General features: G+C 43.1%; 1 protein-coding gene and 1 long non-coding RNA gene across 2 annotated transcripts in view; one reads left to right on the top strand and one right to left on the bottom strand.

The window, feature by feature from the left end:
• Positions 1-22,235, top strand: part of LOC138947311 (uncharacterized) — a 58,224-nt gene extending 35,989 nt beyond the window's left edge. The window contains exons 2-4 of the mRNA XM_070318759.1: positions 5,589-5,752; positions 6,240-7,573; positions 16,259-22,235. Of these exons, the coding sequence (XP_070174860.1) occupies positions 6,261-7,573; positions 16,259-20,222 (5,277 nt within the window). The 5' untranslated portion in view covers positions 5,589-5,752; positions 6,240-6,260 and the 3' untranslated portion in view covers positions 20,223-22,235. The remainder of the gene's footprint in view (positions 1-5,588; positions 5,753-6,239; positions 7,574-16,258) is intronic.
• Positions 8,144-10,710, bottom strand: LOC138947312 (uncharacterized). Its single transcript, XR_011449615.1, has 2 exons — positions 9,766-10,710; positions 8,144-9,520 (listed from the first exon to the last, which is right to left on the bottom strand). It is a non-coding gene; the product is annotated as an uncharacterized lncRNA (long non-coding RNA).
• Positions 22,236-22,489: the final 254 nt, after the last annotated feature.

The raw sequence follows: 22,489 nt of genomic DNA, 5'->3' as shown, positions 1-22,489 counted from the left end.
GTTTTTTTTAAAGTTTTTTTTAATCACATTCTTTTATTCAGTGGATGCAGCAACATATTTATGTTCTGCTTATTTTGAAGTTTAAACTGTGTTTTAGGTTAAAAAAAAAATGAAAAAATGAAAAATTGAACATTTTGAATAAGTTAATTTAAGTCTTGTTAAAATAAATAATGCGGAATATTGTATGTGTGTTTTGGCTGGTGTATTTATTCCAGTTTGAATGGTGCCTGGATGTTTGTGGAAGAAGAAGGCAAACGTCTATATCATTAAGAAAGTAGATGCAAGTTGTAATGTCTTGCTTTAAGTTAACTGAAACATGGTCAAATATATATGCATTTGATTTACACTATCGATGACAGCTAGAGAAAATGGCTCGATGAAAGATGGAATGGCGTAGTGTTTGTGGTACATTTTCAGTGCAGAAAATGTTTCTAAGTCCAACTGGCACTCGCAATATTAAAAGTAACAAAGTCAAAGCAGTACATTTGCAGTACAGGCAAAAAATGGCTAAGTTATTTTGGTATGTTTTCAGTATACATAGTATTTTCTAAGTCCAAAAGAAGCACATTTTCAGTACACCATTGGCGCATTAAATCTGAAAATGTCCCATCACAATTTCCTTCAGTGCGTCAAAGGGCGCATTGAGATTACGTACCACTGCGCCACCAAATACACTTTACATAAGATTACACACACACATGCACACATAACACGATATAGCGGTTAATTCTCAGATGGCACCATATTGCATGCACCATTTTGCATCTTTGGTCAAAATCGCGTCCATGCATGCATCTTTAACCGGCACAGTAACTGTTGGCCTAGTGGTAAGGCGTCCGCCCCGTGATCGGGAGGTCATGGGTTTGAACCCCGGCCGGGTCATACCTAAGACTTTAAAATTGGCAATCTAGTGGCTGCTCCGCCTGGCGTCTGGCATTATGGGGTTAGTGCTAGGACTGGTTGGTCCTGTGTCAGAATAATGTGACTGGGTGAGACATGAAGCCTGTGCTGCGACTTCTGTCTTGTGTGTGGCGCACGTTATATATATATATATATGTCAAAGCAGCACCGCCCTGATATGGCCCTTCGTGGTCGGCTGGGCGTTAAGCAAACAAACAAACATGCATCTTTGACGCTTCTTGCCTTCGACTAATGTCCCATCCGAATTTAGTTGAGTGGGACAAATGTCCCATTGCCTTTTTCTCCCAGGCTAAACCCTGCACATACTTTTCATTTATATATGGTAAATGACGAAAGGAAAGGGGTACCCACAATAAGATGAAAAGGGTTTTGTTCTGCCAGGGGAGCAGGTATTAATAATTGTGCACGTCCGTGATACTGAGTAACAGTTACAAAATCAGTGAGTGACTAACTTTGCTGGTCTATAAACTTGCTCTCACAAAGCCTTGGATTCAGTTGATGGTTTCATGTGATGTATGACAACTTTGTCTGATGAAATAAAATGTGTTTGCAAAAAAAGTTGTGTTTGTGATTTAAAAAAAAAATTCTTGTTTATCGAAGCATGGCCTCAAAATGGCGCTTGAAAGTGGGACATTACAAAGCTTCTCACTTCTATGCACTAGATGGAATTGAAAAAAGCCTTTTGTTGTAAGTTACTTTCGTTTCCATAAGCACTTCAGGGAGAATGAATTGTCTAAAGTACTAATGCGCACACTTTACAGCAACAACATTATTTTGTATGCTGGATTATAACTTACTTAATTAATTGAGCAATAGATCTTTTAAAAATATTAATGATCGGCGATGAACGCAGACGATTTTCCGATCTCACTTGCTTTCGTTTCCTTCTGTAATACATGTACGCAAAGCACACAAAATGACTTCACGCAGTCGACCTCACCTAATTGTCAATGTGTTGTGATGAAATAGATGCTTCCAGCTTTTGTTTTTGGAACATCTGATTGAAAACGGGCCTTTTGTATACATGTGGAAGTTGAAGCCTGTTTAAGTTTGATTATTGACACTTTTTGTCGAAGTCAGCTCATGTCCCATAACTGTTACCCAGTATCATGGACGTGCACAATTATTATCCCATTGCAAAAATCTCTTCTCAATGCCTTTCATTTCTTTTCAAGGCAGCAAGGCAATGTGGGTTAGAGATCTGCAGTTACTGGCATTTCACGTTCAGTGGTAGCCGAGCATGGCAGCATTCAAAAGGTAGCGCTTTGCTAACCAGACTTAAGGCTTGGGTTTCATGAACAAAACCTCCGGCAGGTCTTTGAAAAGCATTGGTTCACAAGATACACTCCCACTTTCTGCAGTGATCTTTTATCCTAGATTTTATAAGAGGATAAAGAGTGACGGAAGTGGTAGCGTTTAATGTGCACGTCTGCCGGCGTTGGTCTTTCAAAGTTGATTGAAAATCGGAGTCAGGTTGACCTAACAAATGTCAAAGGAATCAAGTATTTTTATTTAACTCTCTTTTTAAGTCAGTCCTACGAGGATTGAGGGTTTACCGGACTGCTACACATTTACACTTACAGTGAAGGGCGTGCATGTTCCACCTTGTATTTGATTCTGAAAGAACTGTTCTAGACTAGTACTCGGTCTTGATTTGAGGTCATGTCAGTGACGCATTAGTCACATGGTTAGGATTCAGTTTTATGGAGGCCTCAGCTCTTATGTTGTGTTGTGAACAGTGGCTGAAGATGGGTTTACTTTTCTTGGAGACTTTAATGCAAGTGATCTTAAGTTTGACACAGAAGGAGAAGTAATAGGTGTTTGACAATAAATATCACCAGTACCTAAACGTAATACTGAGAGTGAGTCAGTCAGCAAGGTGATTTAACTCATGGCTCCCAGATTAAGACTTTATAATACAAGTTTGTTCTTTCTTGAACACTCGTGTCCAAGTATATATATACATTATATATCTATTATTTACTCCAATGATAACGGGTAAGCGTTAGAAAACTGTTACTGTTTCAGTTCTGTAGTTGTTCCAATGTTGTAATGTCAACGTACTTAAGTGTGAAAATGTGTCCTTTGAAAATACTACACCAATTCAAGGGACGCCAGCTCTGCAGCTCGAGAGTTGGTACAGTCCTCTGAACAAACTATACTTTTTGGGCTGATGATTCTTCCAGTGTCTAAGACTCATTTGCAAAGTTTTACTTTCATCTTGTATGTTTTAATCTAAGTATGTGAAACAGTGTGCGTCAGTGGCAAGGCTTCACATTTTGCTAGGCTGTGCGACTGAATGCTTTCAAAGCGGACGTGAACTAAAAGTTAAGCAGGGGTAATTGAATAAGTCTGTCCTAGTTTTTAATAACTTGTGTTAGCACTCCTTAGTCAGAACAGTCTGCACTGGGCTGGGCGTTTACAGTTTAAAATCAGTGCGCACTAGTAGGCTCACATAGTTGAAAAAGGTCACTGATGCAGTATCTGCGACAAAATTTGAGCTCATGTGAAGGTGAAGGGCATTATACTTATAGATAAGGCACGTCACAGGTTCTTTGGTAAGATAAAATTATGCTCCCTGTTGGTAAGATAGTGATATGTTATGACAGGGCTTATTTTTATTTTATCTGGTAGGCGTCTCAGCAAGGTATTATTATGGCGTCCTTGTTTTTGTTTTATCTGGGTATGGTATGATGCGACCTGCCAGTGTTTAGTGGTCCTTGTTTTTGTTTTATCTGCGTATGGTATGATGTGACCTGCCTGTGTTTGGTGTTCGTATTATCTTCCTTGATCAAGCTTATTGGATAAACTGGTGTGGTGTGTTCTGATAGAACATAATTGTTAGGTTATACTGATGTGTTGTTTTGGTGAATGTTTTAAATGGCTCATTCCTCATGCATGTAGTGACTTGATTGAACGGTTTATTGCTGCCGAATTTGGGCGGCCTAGAAAACGGTCGTTCAGGTAAAAGTTTATACTTGTAAGAAATGTCAGAGTATGTGGGAGTCATAGGTTTATACTATGAATGCAAATTTCACTTTCAGTGTTTGTAGGAGTCATACTGGTTTAAATATGAATGCAGAACAAGAAAAACACTGACACTTTTTGCTAAATTTCCATTGATGAACTTTACATAGTTATGGTCAGGCAGACCTGTTTACCCTTACTATTTTGGAGTAATTTATAACTATTTTTTAAGGATTTTGGGGAAAAATACTCCATTTGAGTCCGGATTACGATTTTCAAATGTGCTTCAACTTAGGTTTATATTGCTGATGTTGGCATTTGTAACTCCTGGGTTACTATTTAGTCATCAGATTACTATTATTGGCTTCTGAAGTTTTTGGGGTAAACAGGTCTGGGTCAGGTTTCAGGGTTCAGGAAACATTCTAAAGGCTTCCAGTTCAATGCACTTTTATGGCAGTGAACATTTAGTCATTTAGTGGTTCATATCAGCAAGTTTTTGAATTTAATAGATGTGGAATTTAAGCGTAATTTATTCCACACTCTTTACTATTTTCCGCTTTCTTTTTAAATTTACTGCTTTCAATATGAGTATCCCAACCTCTAATGAGACCTCCAACTTGGGTGACTTAATATCAGCTTAAAATATGGTTGTTTACCATTTGGTGACACTTGGAATATGTGCTCGATATAAATTGCATAAAATATAAAAAAAATATAAAAATAAAATCCCTGCGCTTAGAACTGTACCCACGGAATACGCGCGATATAAGCATCATATTGATTGATTGATTGATAACTAACTGACTGCTAATTTTCAGACCTTTTCTCTTCTCAAGAGAAAAGAGAGGTCTTGTTTGCTGTAATTGCACGCTCGCAGTTTTATAACTTCTTGCGAAAACTAGAAATGCTTGTTGTCTTGGTTACTTAACTGGTTTTGTTCAGTGACTGGCCCAAAGTTTTGTGTTGGCCACTGTTGTTTTTAAGACAAGACATTAATTTCATTGGCCCAACAAGACAGCCTTGAATTTGCTGTCCACTGTATAAAGGTATTTTTTGTGCTTTGTATTTAAAGAATAAGTTGAGTTGCATTTGGTTATTGAGATTATTGTGTTCCGATCAGAGGTGGACATGAGATGATTTGCATTCCTATTTGTTCTTATGACAATTTGTGTTGTGGCTTGAGCTCTCACGGAGAGATACTTTTTGTTCCAAGTTCTCATGAGTGTGACGTACACCAGGGAAAATGCTTATAGGATCTATAAGTCTTAGAATTGTCCATATCAGCCGCCCAACAGCGAGAGCAACCCTTCTTGTAAACCTCCAAAATGTACGTCACTCATGGATGAGTCTTTATTTCGACATCATTTTGATTTTCATGCCATTGATTGCATTATTGCCTTCTCGTTGTTCCAGGTTGAGCCTTTATTTTGACATTTTGATTTTCATACCATTGATTGCATTATTGCCTTCATTCCAGGTTGATGGAGTCCTTATTTTGGAATCATTTTAATGTTCATACCATTGATTGAATTTTTGCCTTCTCGTTGTTCCCGGTTGAGTCTTTATTTCGACATCATTTTGATTTTCATACCATTGATTGCATTATTTCCTTCTCATTCCAGGTTGATCAAGTCTTTATTTTGGAATCATTTTAATGTTAACATACCATTGATTGCATTATTGCCTTCTTGTTGTTCCAGGTTGAAGGAAATGTGAACGCAACAAGCATCCAGGTACTGAATTAGAGAGCAACAGAGCTTCATGGTCAAGGGACCGTTTGCTGCAGAAGACTTTGTGCAGATCATTTCCGTGGCCAATGGAATTAACTCAAGGCTGATGGTGGGAGTGGGAGCTACAAGAGCAGGTACGAGCGAGCAAGGTGTTTCTCACTTTCTGTAACGTACTGTGATTTGAGTACAGTAGAAACCCCTTTTAAGACCTCTAAAAATCTGAGAAAATCGTGTCTTAAAAAGGAGGGAGTCTGAAAAATGTTAAAGGAGGGAGTCTGAACAATGTTGAAGAGGTAATGAACAGAAAGTCTGAGAAAACAGGGTCTTAAAAGGGAGGGAGTCTTAACTTGGGGGGTTTCAAAAGGGGGATTCCACTGTAAATGACTGTTCGTTACTAGTATTTTTGACGAGCGTTTGGCGATAGTGGTCGAGGTGAAAAAAGACAGTCTAGATCTGTGTCAAATGCCACATTTTTGGTAAAAGATAAAATAACATTTATGCATCGATCCATTTTGTTAGACTGTCGTCAGCAGTTTTTCAAAGACATTAGCCTTTAGCTGAAGCTGCTTCTGCAATTATGTACTTCTGTGTCTAAACACATCCATTGGTGTATGTGTGCAGGTTGAGCAGGGGGGCATTGCCATGGGTCAAAACCAGTCGATGGCTCCCAAGCCCTTCGGTACCTCCAAACCGATCCACCCCACGCCAGGCAACAGCACTTCCAGCTCTGCTTCTTTCCGCACCAACCCCAGCCAAGATCAAGCACCCTCGTCCAACTCTCCAAGACCTGCCAACAAAAGCAGCAATCAGCAAGCCATGGATATGCAGACGCAGTCAGTACGCGCAGCCATAGACAATTACATCGAGAACTGCCTGGCAGGGACATCGCCAGACGATGATGACCTCTCTCCTCTTTCACACAGACCCACTTCGGTAAGGACGTCCCAAAACATTGAGGTCATCACTGTTCCTGAGGAGGATGGCAGTGATAGTAAATCCAGTGCTGAACCAGCCCAGGCGGAAAGAGACGGTAACAAAGGTTTACAGGAAGCCGGCACAGCTGCAGACAAGGGCACCGATAGGACTGCTGAAAAAAACTCTACGATGTCGCCAGCTAGTGCCTTAGGTAGTGGTGAAAGCAGTGCACAAAAAGACGCTAACAAATCTGTTGCGCTGGACGCAGCCCCGGCTGAAGCGGTGAGACCTCCCAGCACTCAGAGCAGAGAGGACATGCCCGGTACTGCGGAGAACTCCTCCTCAGCCTCGTCCAACCAAGCGAAAGCCAGCCCCGCTCGTGCCAACGATGACAGTTCCAACAGCGAGCCCGGTCAGGACGGCAACAAAGCTAAAAGCAACAACGATGGTGCTAGCACCAGTGATAGTGTCACCTCGGTACGACTGAAAACCATCATCGACCGAGTGCTGGATAGCTCTCTCGGAGTGGGGGTGGAGCTGAAGAACATTCCCATCGAAAAGCGTATTCTGCCTCAGATCACAGGGGGGGACAATGCACCTGCCGAAACGGGAAAGCGTCCTGAAGCGGACGGTGACAAGGCGAGCAAGGGGGAGAGCAGCAAGACGAGCGGTGAAAGCAGCTCCGACAAAAAGGTGGAACCCATGGCTGTGTGTTTTATGGACCACATCGTGAAGGCGGTGGAGCGAAGCTTTTCCTCCATTACCGAGGAGGAGGAGCAGAAGGAGAAGCAGAAAGCTCTGGCTGAACGCGCGGCCGAGACCAAGAATCAGGTATGGACCTCGAGGGTGACTAAACCTCCTGAGCCGCCTTCTTCGGCGCCGTCAGCAACCGACGGGACGATCTCGGTGCAGGACATCGTGGATAGAGTCATCAGCCAGACGGAGGTGATCAGCAAACTCATGACCACGTCCTCGGTCCCTTCCTCGCAGACCGACTCCAAGCCACTGGTGGCTGCTTCTGGAACTTTCTACCCTGACAGGTAAGTCACAGGGATCGCGCTAGCGTTTAGAAAAAAATGTGGCATGCATTATACATAGCTTACTTATTTACTGTTCAAAGCCCTTTCCCCCAGCGGAATAACATGATCGCATCCAATACCTGCACTGAACATGCAATGAGACTGTTTTTGTTGGGTATATATATGTGCACGTCCATGATACTTGGCAACAGTTATGGGACATGAGCACTTTGACAAAAAGTGTCAATAATCAAACTTAAACAGGCTTGTTCACATACCTGTTTTCAATCAGATATTCCAAAGACAAAACATGGAAGGTTCTCGAGCATCTATTTTACCACAACACATTGACAATTGGTCAAGAGTACAGAATAGTGTCCAGTCTCTGTGACATGAGCATGACAAATATAATTTTGTCATAAAACAATCTTTTTTACTTAAATTGGAGCATATAGTTATCTTGATACTTCCTACCAAAAGAAATTTCAAATGGGCTATTTACTGAGTAGTATTTGAAGAAAATGTATTTGGTTTGCATGTAACGGTAACACCGTGACCCTTTCAATCAACATCAACTTAAAACAAATCCAGTTTAATTCCAGGTCTTTATTTAACTTTAACAGCCTGCTACAAGTGTACTTTCAATGATTAAATCATAACAACAGTGTTCTAGTCTGATACAGTATTGAAAACTGCATGTAACTGTTGCATGTACGTAACTTTACACAAAGCAGAACATTTGACTCACAATGTTAAAAAAGTAACATATTTAAGTAAAATAAACAAACAAAAAGTCTTCAAATATGTTAAGCCTTATCTTTATATTTAATTGTAAGAAGAAAAAGTTCATTTTTCCAATTTCTGAATTATGTTATAATGTACCATGCATTTACAACATCAGGCGTTCCTAATTTCAATGTAAAATGACTAAGTAAATGTACTGTATTAAAGGCTCCTACATTGTCAAGGTATGAAATACTTCAGTTAAAGTATTAATTAAGGTTAAAGTATCCCAACAATTGTTTTACTCGTTTTAATGTATAAAATAGAAAACCTAGCAATACATGCATGTAACATAACACTGTGACCTATCCTTTTTCTTACCCATTTTTCACCAGAAAAAGAAATCCATCCAGAATTAAATGTTCTACAAGTAAATACATAGATATAAACATATTTCACATCCAAAAATGTGAGTCCAAGTGATAAAGGGAAAGAATAAATAACAAGAAAAGACGTATGCAAGTAACTTTACACCAACTAGTGCTATTTGAAGGTGAAATAATTGTTATACAGCCTCTTAATCACTTAAATCGTACTAGTAATTGAAGAAAACATTCTCTTAATATTGAATGACCTATTGAGTGCTTAAGACAGTGAAATAATTGAATTTAAGTGGATTCAGAGCCAGTTTTAGGCAACAAACAAACTATCCCGAATAAGGGAAAGGCAAACATATCCATTCAACTTTTGTTATTACTTCAGCTACACCTTAGTAATCAAAAGAGAAATAATCAAACAAAACAGCAAATGTTAGACAAAACATTGGGCAACAACCAAAAATGTCCTACCAACCAAACTTTGCTACCAACCAGCCTTTCCTATCTTTCAGATTGTAACTAGACAACAGCACAACATGAACTCAAAAACAAACATGAAGCTGCTAACCACAGATGTGGCACTGACAGATGGAATAGAAGAGCCTCTGCATACATGAAAATCAATGACAGTTTTGAAATATTAACAAAACAGCGTTCCACCCACTCGTATTATTTTTTATTGTTTTTTTTTATTATGGAGGGAATGCATCTAGGCTGGTTGACCTCATGCTAAACAAATACATGACAACAGTACAGCTTCAGAAATCTTAGTGCATGGGAACAAAGGGCCACACATAGAAGTCCGTTTGCTTTCACGCTGTTTCTTCAGGAAATGTACTTCTGCACCATCACCAATGAGGGCTTGAATCTGCAACACAAAATAACAAGAAATTCCGAGGTGATATTCAAAGCGTACCAGTTCCACATAACTAATCTCATGAAAATCATCAATTTGATTGAATTAAACATAAATTACCATGCATGTTAATATATTCGTGTACATTTAAACAAAAACTAGTATCATCGGTACTAAAACAAACAAAAAAAATAAATCCCCAGTGCCTCAATTCTCACAATTTCTTCCTGAATGTATTGAAGTCCTTGTACTCTTACCCCTGGAAATGCAGGTCACAGTATTGTCAGCTGAGTCCACACCACTCTGTTCTGCAAACTTCACTGGATGTTGTCTCAGTTGATAGTGTCCAGGGAAGGAAGAAAATTTAAAAATAATTAAATGCTGGACCGATGAAACAAACTTTTTTGTGTCCTGAAATAGCATTCCTAATGCTGTTGATCATGTGTGTGTTATGTTACATTGTGATTCAAACACATACTGTTAAAACTCATCCTAATACATAATTATTCACTCTTAGTCTGAAAACACTCACCTTCTTTGTGAATTTTTGTTTTTACCGAGTCAAGTTACATTCAAGCAATAGATTAAGTGGGTTTTTTGTTTGTTTGTTGACCTGCATTAAACCATATCTTGGTTGTTAAGCAGCCTTAAAAAAAAAAGCATCCACAGAAAAGAAAGAAAAGATAATAAACTATGTTGACGGCAATTTTTACTCATACATGTAACTTAACACCGAATAATCCCTTAGTCTATGATTATGTTTGTGTTATGTGACATTCAAACACATGTTTAAAAAAAATGCTTGTACTAAATGATCCACTCTTTGAACATTATAGTGTGCAATTAGTGTGCACAAAAATGTGAAATTCTTCAAGATACGTTTGAAAGTAACTTTACACAAAACCTATGGTGTCATGTTACATGCAAACACCTTTAATCTATTTTGAAGCATTAAACAGTTTGAAAAGCAAAATTGTTGACTGTTTCCATCCAGTCACCTTTCAAAGTGGGATTGAACCAGTCAATGAAATCCTGAGTTCATCTTAGCAATGCCATTTGAAAATGTCAGTATGACTGCAGGTACATAACATGCATTTGTCGTGTTAAGTTACTTGCATGCACGTTTTTACTGCATGTAACATAATGCACAATTATAATTCAAATGTTACCATGAAGCAAACAATTCATTTGTATTAAAAAGCTCCTATGTGTGATGAAAAATACATGAGTGTAACTTAACACCACTCTTTATGGAGTAAAGTTACATACAAACACATATATCACTAAAACATCCCTTGTGCAGGCGAAAACACAAACTGAAGTTAAAGATCGCCATTCAAAACGCATCATCTTGAAAAATCAGACAGGTACTTGCAGATTCAGTTTCCATCAACAAGGTGATAGTTAGCATGTAACTTTACACGGGCATGTTGTCACTGTGATTGCGTTAGGTTACGTACGAACAGAACATTCAAACTTGGGTTTAAGATCGTACCAGGGCCATCCACATTCATCGAGAATGCAAATGTTCAGATTATTGCATATTTGATTTCCTTTAAAATTTCCCCGATCTAAAATGAATGCAGCACTTGCTTGTACGTAACGTTAACGATATGTACTTTCGTGTTAAGTTACATTCACGCGTCAAGATGGTAAAAAAATGGTAAGTCGTAACAATTTTTTTTAATCCTTCGAGATCTCACAACACTACGTCCAAAATTGGTCTTCTCGCTAAAAACCATGTAAAAATCATTCTCCTAAAGCAAACACATTCACGCATGTAACATTAAAAACAGTAACACCAAAAGTAAGCATGGTCACTCACAAACATGTGCTCATAACAAATCAACAAACATTTTCCACAATTCCAAATGCGACTAAGATAACCCCTGCTAACACTGTTTTCACGTTCATGCCGTTGTTCATAAAAATGATAATGTATTTTGGTCACTTTACTTGCATTTCATGTCTTTCACTGACAAAACTGCATGAACGTAACCATAAACAGCAAAACTTACCTCATGCTTTTTCGCCACAATGATCCATCAATGCTTCGACCAAAACAGCATGTGATCAGCTCTTTTGTAAACAATATTCAAAATGGCCGCCGCTTACGCAAAATCTCGTTCACGTCCTAGTGAGGGATCGTTTTTTGTTGCATGCGCGTAACATAACATTTACGCGGTTTTCAATTATTTTTCCCTTGGACTGCTATGTAGAGTGGAATCAAGAAACCGCTTAAAGTCCTATGCCGAAATGAAGGCAGCGACAGAAGCTTTAAAATCATGCTGTTTCCCACCTACGCGAGACTTCCAACTCGTTGTTAAAATGAAGACGAACTCGGTACGAAAAACTAACGCGACGGTTACGCGCAAACAGCCGTCCTTTGAACGCAATTATACACATCGCCGGTCATTCGTTCGTCCTGACAGTAAACCTGCATTGAACTGTTTTGTCTTTCATAACATGATATGATTGATTCAGTTTCAAATTGTCTCTGGTAAAGCGAACATGCAGCTTCAAAGTGTAGTGTGTGAATTGTGTCACGTTTCGCGTTTCGCCGACAACCGACTTTTTCGAACTAATCCACAGATATTTAACTCAACAGACACAGATTTGAACACAAGAAGACATGCATATTGAAATCAACTTATTTTGAACAGATTAGAACAGGTTTGATTGAGGTGCATGTAGAATGGTTGCCTTTACAAGGCTAGTTTTGTGACCAACTCGTGATACAGGCACTCGACGCTCTGTTGTACTCTTGACCAATTGGGTGGGGTCGACTGCGTGATGTCAGTTAGTGTGCTTGAAATTCCGTATTTACTTTACGGCACGTGTTAGCACAAATCTCTGAAAGTTTGAAGGCAATGCGTTGGCGAGTTACTCAAATGTATCATTTTTTGTCTCATTACCCGCTAAAACGGCTTCAAAAACTGCCTTTTATGCCTCCTGAGAGGATTGACACCTACACCGCTCAGCATGCCGAAGCGTCCTTGGTAGACATGATATGTGAACACAACTGACTGATTTGGATGCAGATTTGATTGTTCCGTCTAAGGACATGCTAAACATGTTTCGTTTTAGCAGTTCTGATTTTTTGTCAACGCGGGAACCTTGATTTTGCGAATTTGATGTTGGGGTGTGTCTGTATTGTAGGTTCCACTGTATCGACACTACGTCATGTAAACTCAATCTGTTTTCTGAATAAGTTAGGGGAATAAACGGCCTTTCCAGTCATATAATTGGTTTTACGATAAACGGCCTCATCAGAAAGATCTGCCCTCATACGCATACATGTATAAAGTTTTTTATGACGAGTAGTGTAGATATAGATGGCCTTCATTGATAATTCATTCTGTAAGGCGATATTAACATTTTTTTTTTTTCTCAGCAGGGCTTTAATATGTTATGTAGGTGTCAATGTCTGTTCTACATTCAAACCTGAAAAATAAAGGTTGTATTACATTTTTGCCCATAAAATCATGTGACAGAAGGAAGGTTGCATATATTTTTGTTGTTGCCCTATATATCATTGTGGGGGTCGTTGTCTTCTTTACGTTTTAAGCCAGACAAATGAAACGGTTTTATTCTTGTGTTTTATATTAATTATTATTAAATCACATGACACAGAAACTTGCCTGCAGGCACAGCAGGTGGGGTAACTGATCAATTTTTTGGCTAGGGGGTTGTGCGTGATAGAGAAACACACGCACGCACGCACGCACGCACCACGCACGCACACACACACACACACACACACACACACACACACACATACCTGACGCGTGTGGAAGATGTAACCTAAGCTTTGGCACACACACGGAGACTATTGTTTTAATCTAAATGCAGATTTTGATTAAATGTGATTTTACAATATCAAGATAGGTATAAAAATCCAACTTGTTTTATAAAACGACCTTATCTGCTTCCAATAATCGCATTCCAATAAATGTCACTTAACGACTATACTTATTCATTTTTGATTCTCATTAGCAAATTTAATGATAAAGGGGTAAAATGGTCGCCAAATTAGTTCATTTGATTAAGATTTACCAGTTTGAAATTTACACACACGGTTTTTTCCGGTTCTGAGAGATGTCAGCCTTAACATGTGAGTCTTGACAACGTCTTGTGTTGCTTTGAGCTGGGAAAATAACGAAAGTCAAATCCGAAGGAAAAAGTGTTATTACAACCAAACGGTTTCTCAAAATGATTACCTACTTGGCATGCGCCGTCTTTTACATGTATAAAGTAAACACAGAAAAAGACAAACATAGAAAAATGGTTTTTGATACTTTTTTTTACAAAATGAATGTTGATAAATTTACACACACGAAATTGTTGATTTGTAACTTAAGTTTCGGTCAACATCACAACAGGTTCACTCGACACATATGGCTGTCATTCGTTTAGAACATGTCATTTGCTACTACTTTTGTTTGTAAAAAAGTGAAAATAATATTGCTCGCATATTTAAATTTTGGGTAGTGCCTAAGTCGTTTTAAGAGACAGTTCAACACCCATATGAAATGTTATTGGGATTGATCGTTTGTTCTGTGACACTTATGTTATTGACAAACTTTGAAGACACTGTTAACTTTTGCCCTTTGCCTCGTGCAGCTGTGAAGAAAATGCTCGTCTGTGATGATTATTATTGAACTCTGTAGTTATCTTAAGTGACAGTGTGTGCGGAATTTACGGGGGAAATGAAAAATCATCAGTCACAACCCAAAATAAAAAACGCTGGCGCTGGACCCGAGTACTCTTCAGACTGGCTCGCTCCCCCAGTATGAAATTTTTTGTCTTGTGCACGTGGATTTAAAAAAAAAAATTTAATTTATTTTACACAATTAAAAAAATTATTAGAGTAAAATAAAACATTAAGAAGTTCATAATAAACAATAGTAAACAAGAATTTAAAAAAACAAAAGCAAAAAAAAACAAACAAATAGACCACCCATGCCGGGAATCGAACCCGGATCACTTTGGCCATAGGCGGACGTGCTTTCGTCTTGTGCACGTGGATTTAAAAAAAAAAATATTTATTTATTTTACAAAATTTAAAAAATTATTAGAGTAAAATAAAACATTAAAACGTTCATAATAAACAATAGTAAACAAGAATTTAAAAAAAATTATTTATTTATTTTACACAATTAAAAAAATTATTAGAGTGAAATAAAACATTAAAACGTTCATAATAAACAATAGTAAACAAGACTTAAAAAAAAAAAATAGACCGCCCATGCCGGGAATCGATCCCGGATCACTTTGGCCATAGGCAGACGTGATTCGCACCAGCTAGCTGGCTGTTCCATTAGCTGCACGGCAGTTGTACTCCAACCGCCAAACCTCCCCCCGTTAAGAGTCGTTTTTGTGGAATATTTCGCATTTAGGTCCCAGGTAACATTATGAAGTTTTAATACGATCAATCGGACCTATTATCAAGTTAGTGTATCAACTTTTGAACGAACTGCGCCCAGTAGTTTCCCAGCAATAAGCTGTTAAGTCGAGACGAACAGACAGACAGACTAGACACACAATTAAAGTCTGCAGGACCCTAGTACTGTGTACTCGGGGATAAACAGCCCATATCTACTATTTACTTTTTATTCAGTGATATCGTCAACCTGAAAAGCAATAGTGTGTATAGTACTGCCGATCGATGGACAATTTCCGATTAGAAGCCACAGATATTTGATCATGATATTACCACAAATCATGTACACAGAAATGCACAACATGTTTTTATAGATGATGTTTATGAAAAGAAGACTTTAAACATTCTTTTCGTATAGAAGTACATTAAGTTACATTTCAATACATTAGGAGACATTTCAACATATTTCTTTAAGTTGCATTTCAACTTCGGGTTACAATTCAACAAAGGTACAATTCAACATCATAAGCGGCTTTTCCACATTTGAGATCTAGGTGACATATCACACTGTTAAGTGACAATTCACACGCCTTAGGTTACATTTCCGTGTTGAACTGTAACTTAAGGGGGTCTTAAGTTACTGTGTGCGTGGAGAGATTTCCACACACACACACACACACACACACACACACACACACACACACACAGAGTACATGACAGTTGACACAGTGACACACAATGACCGGCACGGTTGGCCTAGTGGTAAGGCGTCCGCCCCGTGATCTGGAGGTCGTGGGTTCGAACCCCGGCCGGGTCATACCCAAGACTTTAAAATTGGCAATCTAGTGGCTGCTCCGCCTGGCGTCTGGCATTATGGGGTTAGTGCTAGGACTGGTTGGTCCGGTGTCAGAATAATGTGACTGGGTGAGACATGAAGCCTGTGCTGCGACTTCTGTCTTGTGTGTGGCGCACATTATATATCAAAGCAGCACCGCCCTGATATGGCCCTTCGTGGTTGGCTGGGCATTAAGCAAACAAACAAACAAAAAAAAGTGACACACAATCTAGAAAAAAGAGTAACCTTGTTCATGTTTGCCCAAAAATCTGAGAAAATCAGGTCTTCAAAGGAAGGGAATCTTGAACGGAGGTAGATGTACAGAGTATGAACAGGAAGTCTGATATAACAGTGTCTTACAAAGGGGAATGGCTTACAATAAATTAGGTGGTGTGTCTGTGCATTTGTGAGTGAATGTGGTAAAAGAGATGATCTATTTTCTGTATTTCCAAACCAAAGTATTAAAAGCTTGTCCAACTTGAAGTAATTTCGGTTGAACCCTCTGTTAACATTTCTCCCCCCATGGTTTCAGAGCCCCAGCAGAGGGCAGCACTCACCACAGCCAGCAGCGACGGGAGACCCACAAGGACGACATCGTGCGGGAAACCACCGGCCGCCGCGGACGACCTCGCATGCGCAGCCCTTACATGGACCACCGCGACACCGGGCAGGACCCTAACCACGGCAACCCATCCAGGGAAGTGATGACGGCCCGCAGGGGGGCCGGGGGCGGCGGTTCTCACGAGGATTACCTGCACTCCATGCAAGCGGCGATGGCTAAGTACGGCCAGGTGCACCCTACGCACGGAATCCCCCCGTTTCTACCTGGAGGGATCGCCACGACAGCCGCAGTGACCCAGCCGTACCTGCAGGGACAGATGCACAGCGCCATGGTTGCCGCAGCGGGTTTCAACTCCAGCGCTGCGGCCATGCATCAAGCGCGAGGCCATCACGCGTCGGCCACTTGTCAACCTCCTCCGCTCTTGAGAGTGAACCCCATGGAGAGGGCGGAGCGTTCTCCACAGCCGCACAAGCACTCCTCCCCCCACCCCCACCCACCCTCCAGGTCGTGCCAGTGTCAGGCCTGCGCGGTGTACTTTGCCCGTGAGCGGGACGCCGAGAGAGTGCGCATGAGGCAGCAGCAGCAGCAGCAGCAGCAGCAACAGCAGCAGCAGCAGCAGCAGCAGCAGCAGCAGCAGCAGCAGCAACAGCAGCAAGGTGGGCAAGGGGAGAGAAGCATGCCCAGGATGTCTCCCCACTCCCCCCACCACCCCTACTCCAAGGCCTCGACGTCAGTCGCTTCCTCTCAGTCGCAGCGCTGGCCTGGTGCCGACAACAGACACCTGGACGCTAAGGATAAGCCCCACCCCCACCACCCCTACTCCCCCTACCCACAGGCAGCGGCACGGGGGTATGACGTGTACCCAGCGGGGCACCCGGCCTACGGCATCCAAACGGGTGTTCCTGTTCCCATGGCAGCGTACACAGAGAAACAGGTTGCCGAGCCACGGCACCCCGACCCCCACTACCACAAACAGGCGGACAGGGGGGAGTACGCTCAGAGACAAGGGCACCCTGGCTACGATAAAGGGGATGTGGGAGTTGGGCGTCATCCCTATCCTCCACAACCAACCATGTCTTCAGGCAAACCTGTCACTGGTCATGCCCCCCACCCCCACCCACACCAGCACCAGCACCAGCACCCACCTTCTCTGGCACCCGCTCACCCGCATACCAGCGCGCTCAAACCGGACGATCCTGTCCTAGATCTAACATACAGAAGAGACATGGTTGCTCCTGCCCACTCGACTTCTTTTGGGGGGGAGGAAGAAAAACCGCTGGACCTTTCTGCGAAGAAGCGGTCGTCACCCGCTACGTTTCCTGAGCGCCAGGATGCTCGCCATCGACCTGACGACGGTCGACAGTACGGTGGTGGGAGTATGTACATGGATCCTCATGGGCGTTCGCCTCTCGCTGCTCAGGACAGGCGGCGAGAAGGGGATAAATTCTCATCAGGAAGCCAACACCTGCACAACCTTGAAACCAGCGTGGAGTCTTACTTCCAGAAGTTGCAGCCTCATCAGGTCATGCACAGAGGAGCCCCTCCACCCAACATCAATGCAAGCTTACCTCCGCACAACATGTCTGCCGGCATGCCTCCCCATAGCATGGTGGCTGGTGCTCCCCCTCATAACATTTCTGCGGGTGTGCCGCCACACAACATGCGATCAGGAATGCTGCCTCAGAACATGAGCGCAGGGCTCCCCCCGCAGAATATTAGTGCCGGCGTGCCGCCACAGTCGATGGGTCCTGGGGGAGCGACTGCTGTGGGAGGTCACGCTGGGCCCGTTCCTCTCCCCCCTCACCACCCCACCCACCCCTCACAACACCGCAGCCCTGTCAATCATCAAGGGTACCCGCCCTCTCCCCACCCTAACCCTGCCTACCCTACGGAGCCCCTCCTCTCTCCAGGGGGACGCAGGCCACAGCTGCATCCCATTCCTGCCCCCAACCTGTCCACATCGCTAGGGGCCACAGCTGCCCGGGCTTCCGCAGGGTTCCAGAGCAGGAGCGGGGTTGCTACGGTTCCCATGGCGCCTGGGGTCCCCACCCACTCCATGCCTTCCCTGCTGCCTGCCCCTTGCAACCCTGCAGTGTCGGCGCCTAGTTCCAGCCCCCTGGCATCACACAGTGGCAGTAGTGGAGGTGGGGCTGCTTACAACACTGACATTCGCCCAAGGTCCGTGTCTCCCTCTGGCGGCAGTGATCTGCCAGGAGAAGACAGACGGAGGGGCAGCGTGTCGAAGCACGAGCCCATCCAGAACATCATCGGCAACAACAACCCCCAGGACATCCTCTACCTCATCTGTCGCCTGTGCCGTCAGACCTACGGCAGCCCGTATGGCTTCCGCAAACATTTCCGCAACCAGCACGGGTTCGAGCCCAAAGCGGAACACACGCTGGTGCAGACTATCTCAGCCACGAAAAACGCTCGGCAGATGACTGGAAGGGGTACCCCCAACATGGACATGGAAACCCAAGGACCTGAGCCCTACCTCCACCCTGGCCACCCCCCCTCTGCAGAGAGCGTTGGCCACGCATCTCACGTTCCCTCGCCCAGGCCGGATATGCTGCGCTCAGTCGCTGATGAAAGTCCGCGAAGCAGGAGTTCAGAATCCCCAGGTGATCTCTTGTCGGGTGAAGGTGGCGGGTCACAGGCCTCTGGCTATAAATATCGCAACAGCTTTTCACGGAACAGCACAGACAGCAAAGGGAGATCACCCTCAGGCTCTGCCTCAGGAGGTTCTGTAGCGGACGAGCGAGAAGATACTAAGTGCCTGGAGTGTCCGGAATGCGGGCAGGCGTTCCAGCTCAACGACTTTGGCTCGTACAAGCGTCACTGTCGGCAGCACGGACAGATGAGAGGGGTGGGGGGAGCGGGGTCTCAAGGGGTGTACACCTGCACGGACTGTCAGTGCTCCTTCCCCGAGTCTCAGCTACTGCAAGAACATTTGGTGCGGCACCAAGCGCACACCGCCACTGTTTTGTGCACTGTGTGTCGCGTCCCCTTTCCCTCCCCTGCCCACTGCCAGGAACACATGAGAACCGCCCACAATGGCTCCTCCTCTTCCTCCGGTGAGCCCACCTCCTCCTCCCCCTCCCCCCTCACTGTGGACGCCAAGCCCAAGTTGGCAGGGTCAGTGTTCTCCCATTCTGACATTTCGTCCACCACCAACGTCAAACACGAAACTGCTAGCGCTAGTTCTGCAGACTCCAGTGTGACTTCCTTTAACATGACGGTCACCACGCCCTCTGACCTGGAAATTCGACGCCTGCCCGCTGACAACCACGTGACCAGTGCCAGTCCGGACAGCAGCTCGGACAACAAGAAAAGCCAGGAGTGTAGCCCTGTCTCCAGCTCCGAACAGAACAAGACGGAAGTCAAGAAAGAATCGGTTTTACTCGACTCCCCGAAACCTACTACGGTAGATAGCGAAGAAGCACCGAAACCTGTGTCGTCGGAGAGAGCGAACTCGCCTAAAGTCAAGACGGAGGTCAAAGTTTTAGTCAAAACTGAAGACGACAAGGACTCGGTGTCCCTGGACGGGTGTCCTTCAAATGACTCTCGCTCCATCTGCACAGAGGATTCTCTGGCCTCTCCCATGGATACTGAGGAGAGCACGGACCTGTTTATGTACAAGCACAAAAAGTTCAGCGCTCATCGCAAGCGAGCGGGGTCGAGTGAGGCCTCTGCCACCGACCCCAAGCAGTGCAAAATGGAGCCGGAAAGCCCCAGCGCAGAACAAACACAGCAGAACATTGTTAGCTCAGCTTCGGACAAATCCCAGTCCAAAAAGATGGGGGAGGAGAAAGGCATCCCTCCCGCCAAATCTGTGCCATCCAAAACAGAAGCTCGCCACCAGATGCCGTTTGTGTGGGACCGAGTGACGCGCAGTCAGGCGGGGAAAAACTCTCGCACGACAGACTACTCTTAATGACTGATTGTGGCTAGAGAGTAGACCATGCATCTTTCCACATTGTGCTCTGGCTAGAGAGTAGACCATGCATCTTTCCACATTGTGCTCTGGCTAGAGAGTAGACCATGCATCTTTCCACATTGTGCTCCGGCAAGAGAGTAGACCATGCATCTTTCCACATTGTGCTCTGGCTAGAGAGTAGACCATGCGTCTTTCCACATTGTGCTCCGGCAAGAGAGTAGACCATGCATCTTTCCACATTGTGCTCTGGCTAGAGAGTAGACCATGCATCTTTCCACATTGTGCTCCGGCAAGAGAGTAGACCATGCGTCTTTCCACATTGTGCTCCGGCAAGAGAGTAGACCATGTGTCTTTCCACATTGTGCTCCGGCTAGAGAGTAGACCATGCATCTTTCCACATTGTGCTCTGGTTAGAGAGTAGACCATGCATCTTTCCACATTGTGCTCTGGTTAGAGAGTAGACCATGCATCTTTCCACATTGTGCTCCGGCAAGAGAGTAGACCATGCATCTTTCCACATTGTGCTTCGGCTAGAGAGTAGACCATGCATCTTTCCACATTGTGCTTCGGCTAGAGAGTAGACCATGCATCTTTCCACATTGTGCTCTGGTTAGAGAGTAGACCATGCATCTTTCCACATAGTGCTCTGGCTAGAGAGTAGGCCATGCATCTTTCCACATAGTGCTCTGGCTAGAGAGTACACCATGCATCTTTCCACATTGTGCTCTGGTTAGAGAGTAGACCATGCATCTTTCCACATTGTGCTTCGGCTAGAGAGTAGACCATGCGTCTTTCCACATTGTGCTCCGGCAAGAGAGTAGACCATGCATCTTTCCACATATTGTGCTTCGGCTAGAGAGTAGACCATGCATCTTTCCACATAGTGCTCTGGCTAGAGAGTAGACCGTGCATCTTTCCACATTGTGCTCTGGTTAGAGAGTAGACCATGCATCTTTCCACATTGTGCTTCGGCTAGAGAGTAGACCATGCATCTTTCCACATTGTGCTCCTCGTGGAGAAGTTCTTTCTCAAGTGAGAGGAATGGATTGTGATGCTCTAACCTTTCCCCGGTCAACAGTATTTTTTGTTTAGTTCTTTGTTTGTTTAACTGACATGTTGACGGTAAAGGGAGTAGAACACTTGAACTGCGCTAAACAGAAGCATAGCTGTGCTAGGTCAGTGATTCTGATACTGATAGGTTGTTTACTCCCTCTGAAAGTATCACTATCAAACTGAAAGAACATACTTTGTCAGTGACACTTTGTAAAAACTTTCGAGTGCATGAACATGGAGATGATGAATGGTAACAATTTTGTCCAGTTTTTGTTGGGAGATGGTGCTGAGAAAAACTAAATTAAACAAAATTCAGTTGCGTAAGATTACAACTGAATGTGTTCTGCAAGTGTTCATCTTGGATTACTGCCTTCTCTCACAGTTCAAACCCTGTTGCATTTAGTGGTGTTTGGCGTTCCTCTTTGGTTCATTTGTGTGTGTCACAAAGTCTGCAGTTTTCAGTTCAACAGCTATATTAAGGTTATACTCTTCCACAGTGCCAGCGATGATTGTTAGCGGTGATTCTCATTCAACGATTGTCTTAATTTCAGGAGTGCACAAAACAGACTTAACAAGACAGCAGGGCTTTATTCAGCTTAGTTAAAAAAGCGTATACAGTGGAACCCCCGTTTTAAGACCCCCCAATTTAAGACTTCTCCCTTTTCAAGACCTTGATTTTTTAGATTTTTTGTTCATGACCTCTGTAAATTTACCTCCATTTTAAGACTCCCTCCTTTTTAAGACTCGATTTGTCAGATTTTTGGAGGTCTTAAAAGGGGGGTTCCACTGTAATGCAGTCTTTAACCCTGCACACACACTGGTGTCTGTTGTTACCCTTGGTGTTGCCATTCTTGGTGCAGAACTTTGACAACTGAAGACATGTTAGGCCCCCCCCCAAAAAAGTCTGTTTACGGTAACATAGGCAAAAAAAATAGGGTCGGTAGGTCGGGATTTGTTTTTTTTCTCCCTAAACACATATTTTTAAGTTATTTTGCCCCCCAAAAAAGACTTTTTTTATTTATTTATTTTATTTTTTATTTTTTTCTCCAAATGGCCCAAAAAAGTCTAGGGTCGCGCGAAAAAATAGGGTCGGTCGGGATACCGTAAACAGACTATTTTTTTTTGTTGGCCTTACTAGAAATGTGAACATCCCTGTGAACATGGAATTGATGGAAAAACAGCAGTGCATTTTCACGAGTGATATGTGAGTG

This window comes from Littorina saxatilis, linkage group LG14, assembly GCF_037325665.1.
Source record: "Littorina saxatilis isolate snail1 linkage group LG14, US_GU_Lsax_2.0, whole genome shotgun sequence".
NCBI lineage: Eukaryota > Metazoa > Mollusca > Gastropoda > Littorinimorpha > Littorinidae > Littorina > Littorina saxatilis.
This window is presented reverse-complemented; position numbering and strand designations above follow the sequence as displayed.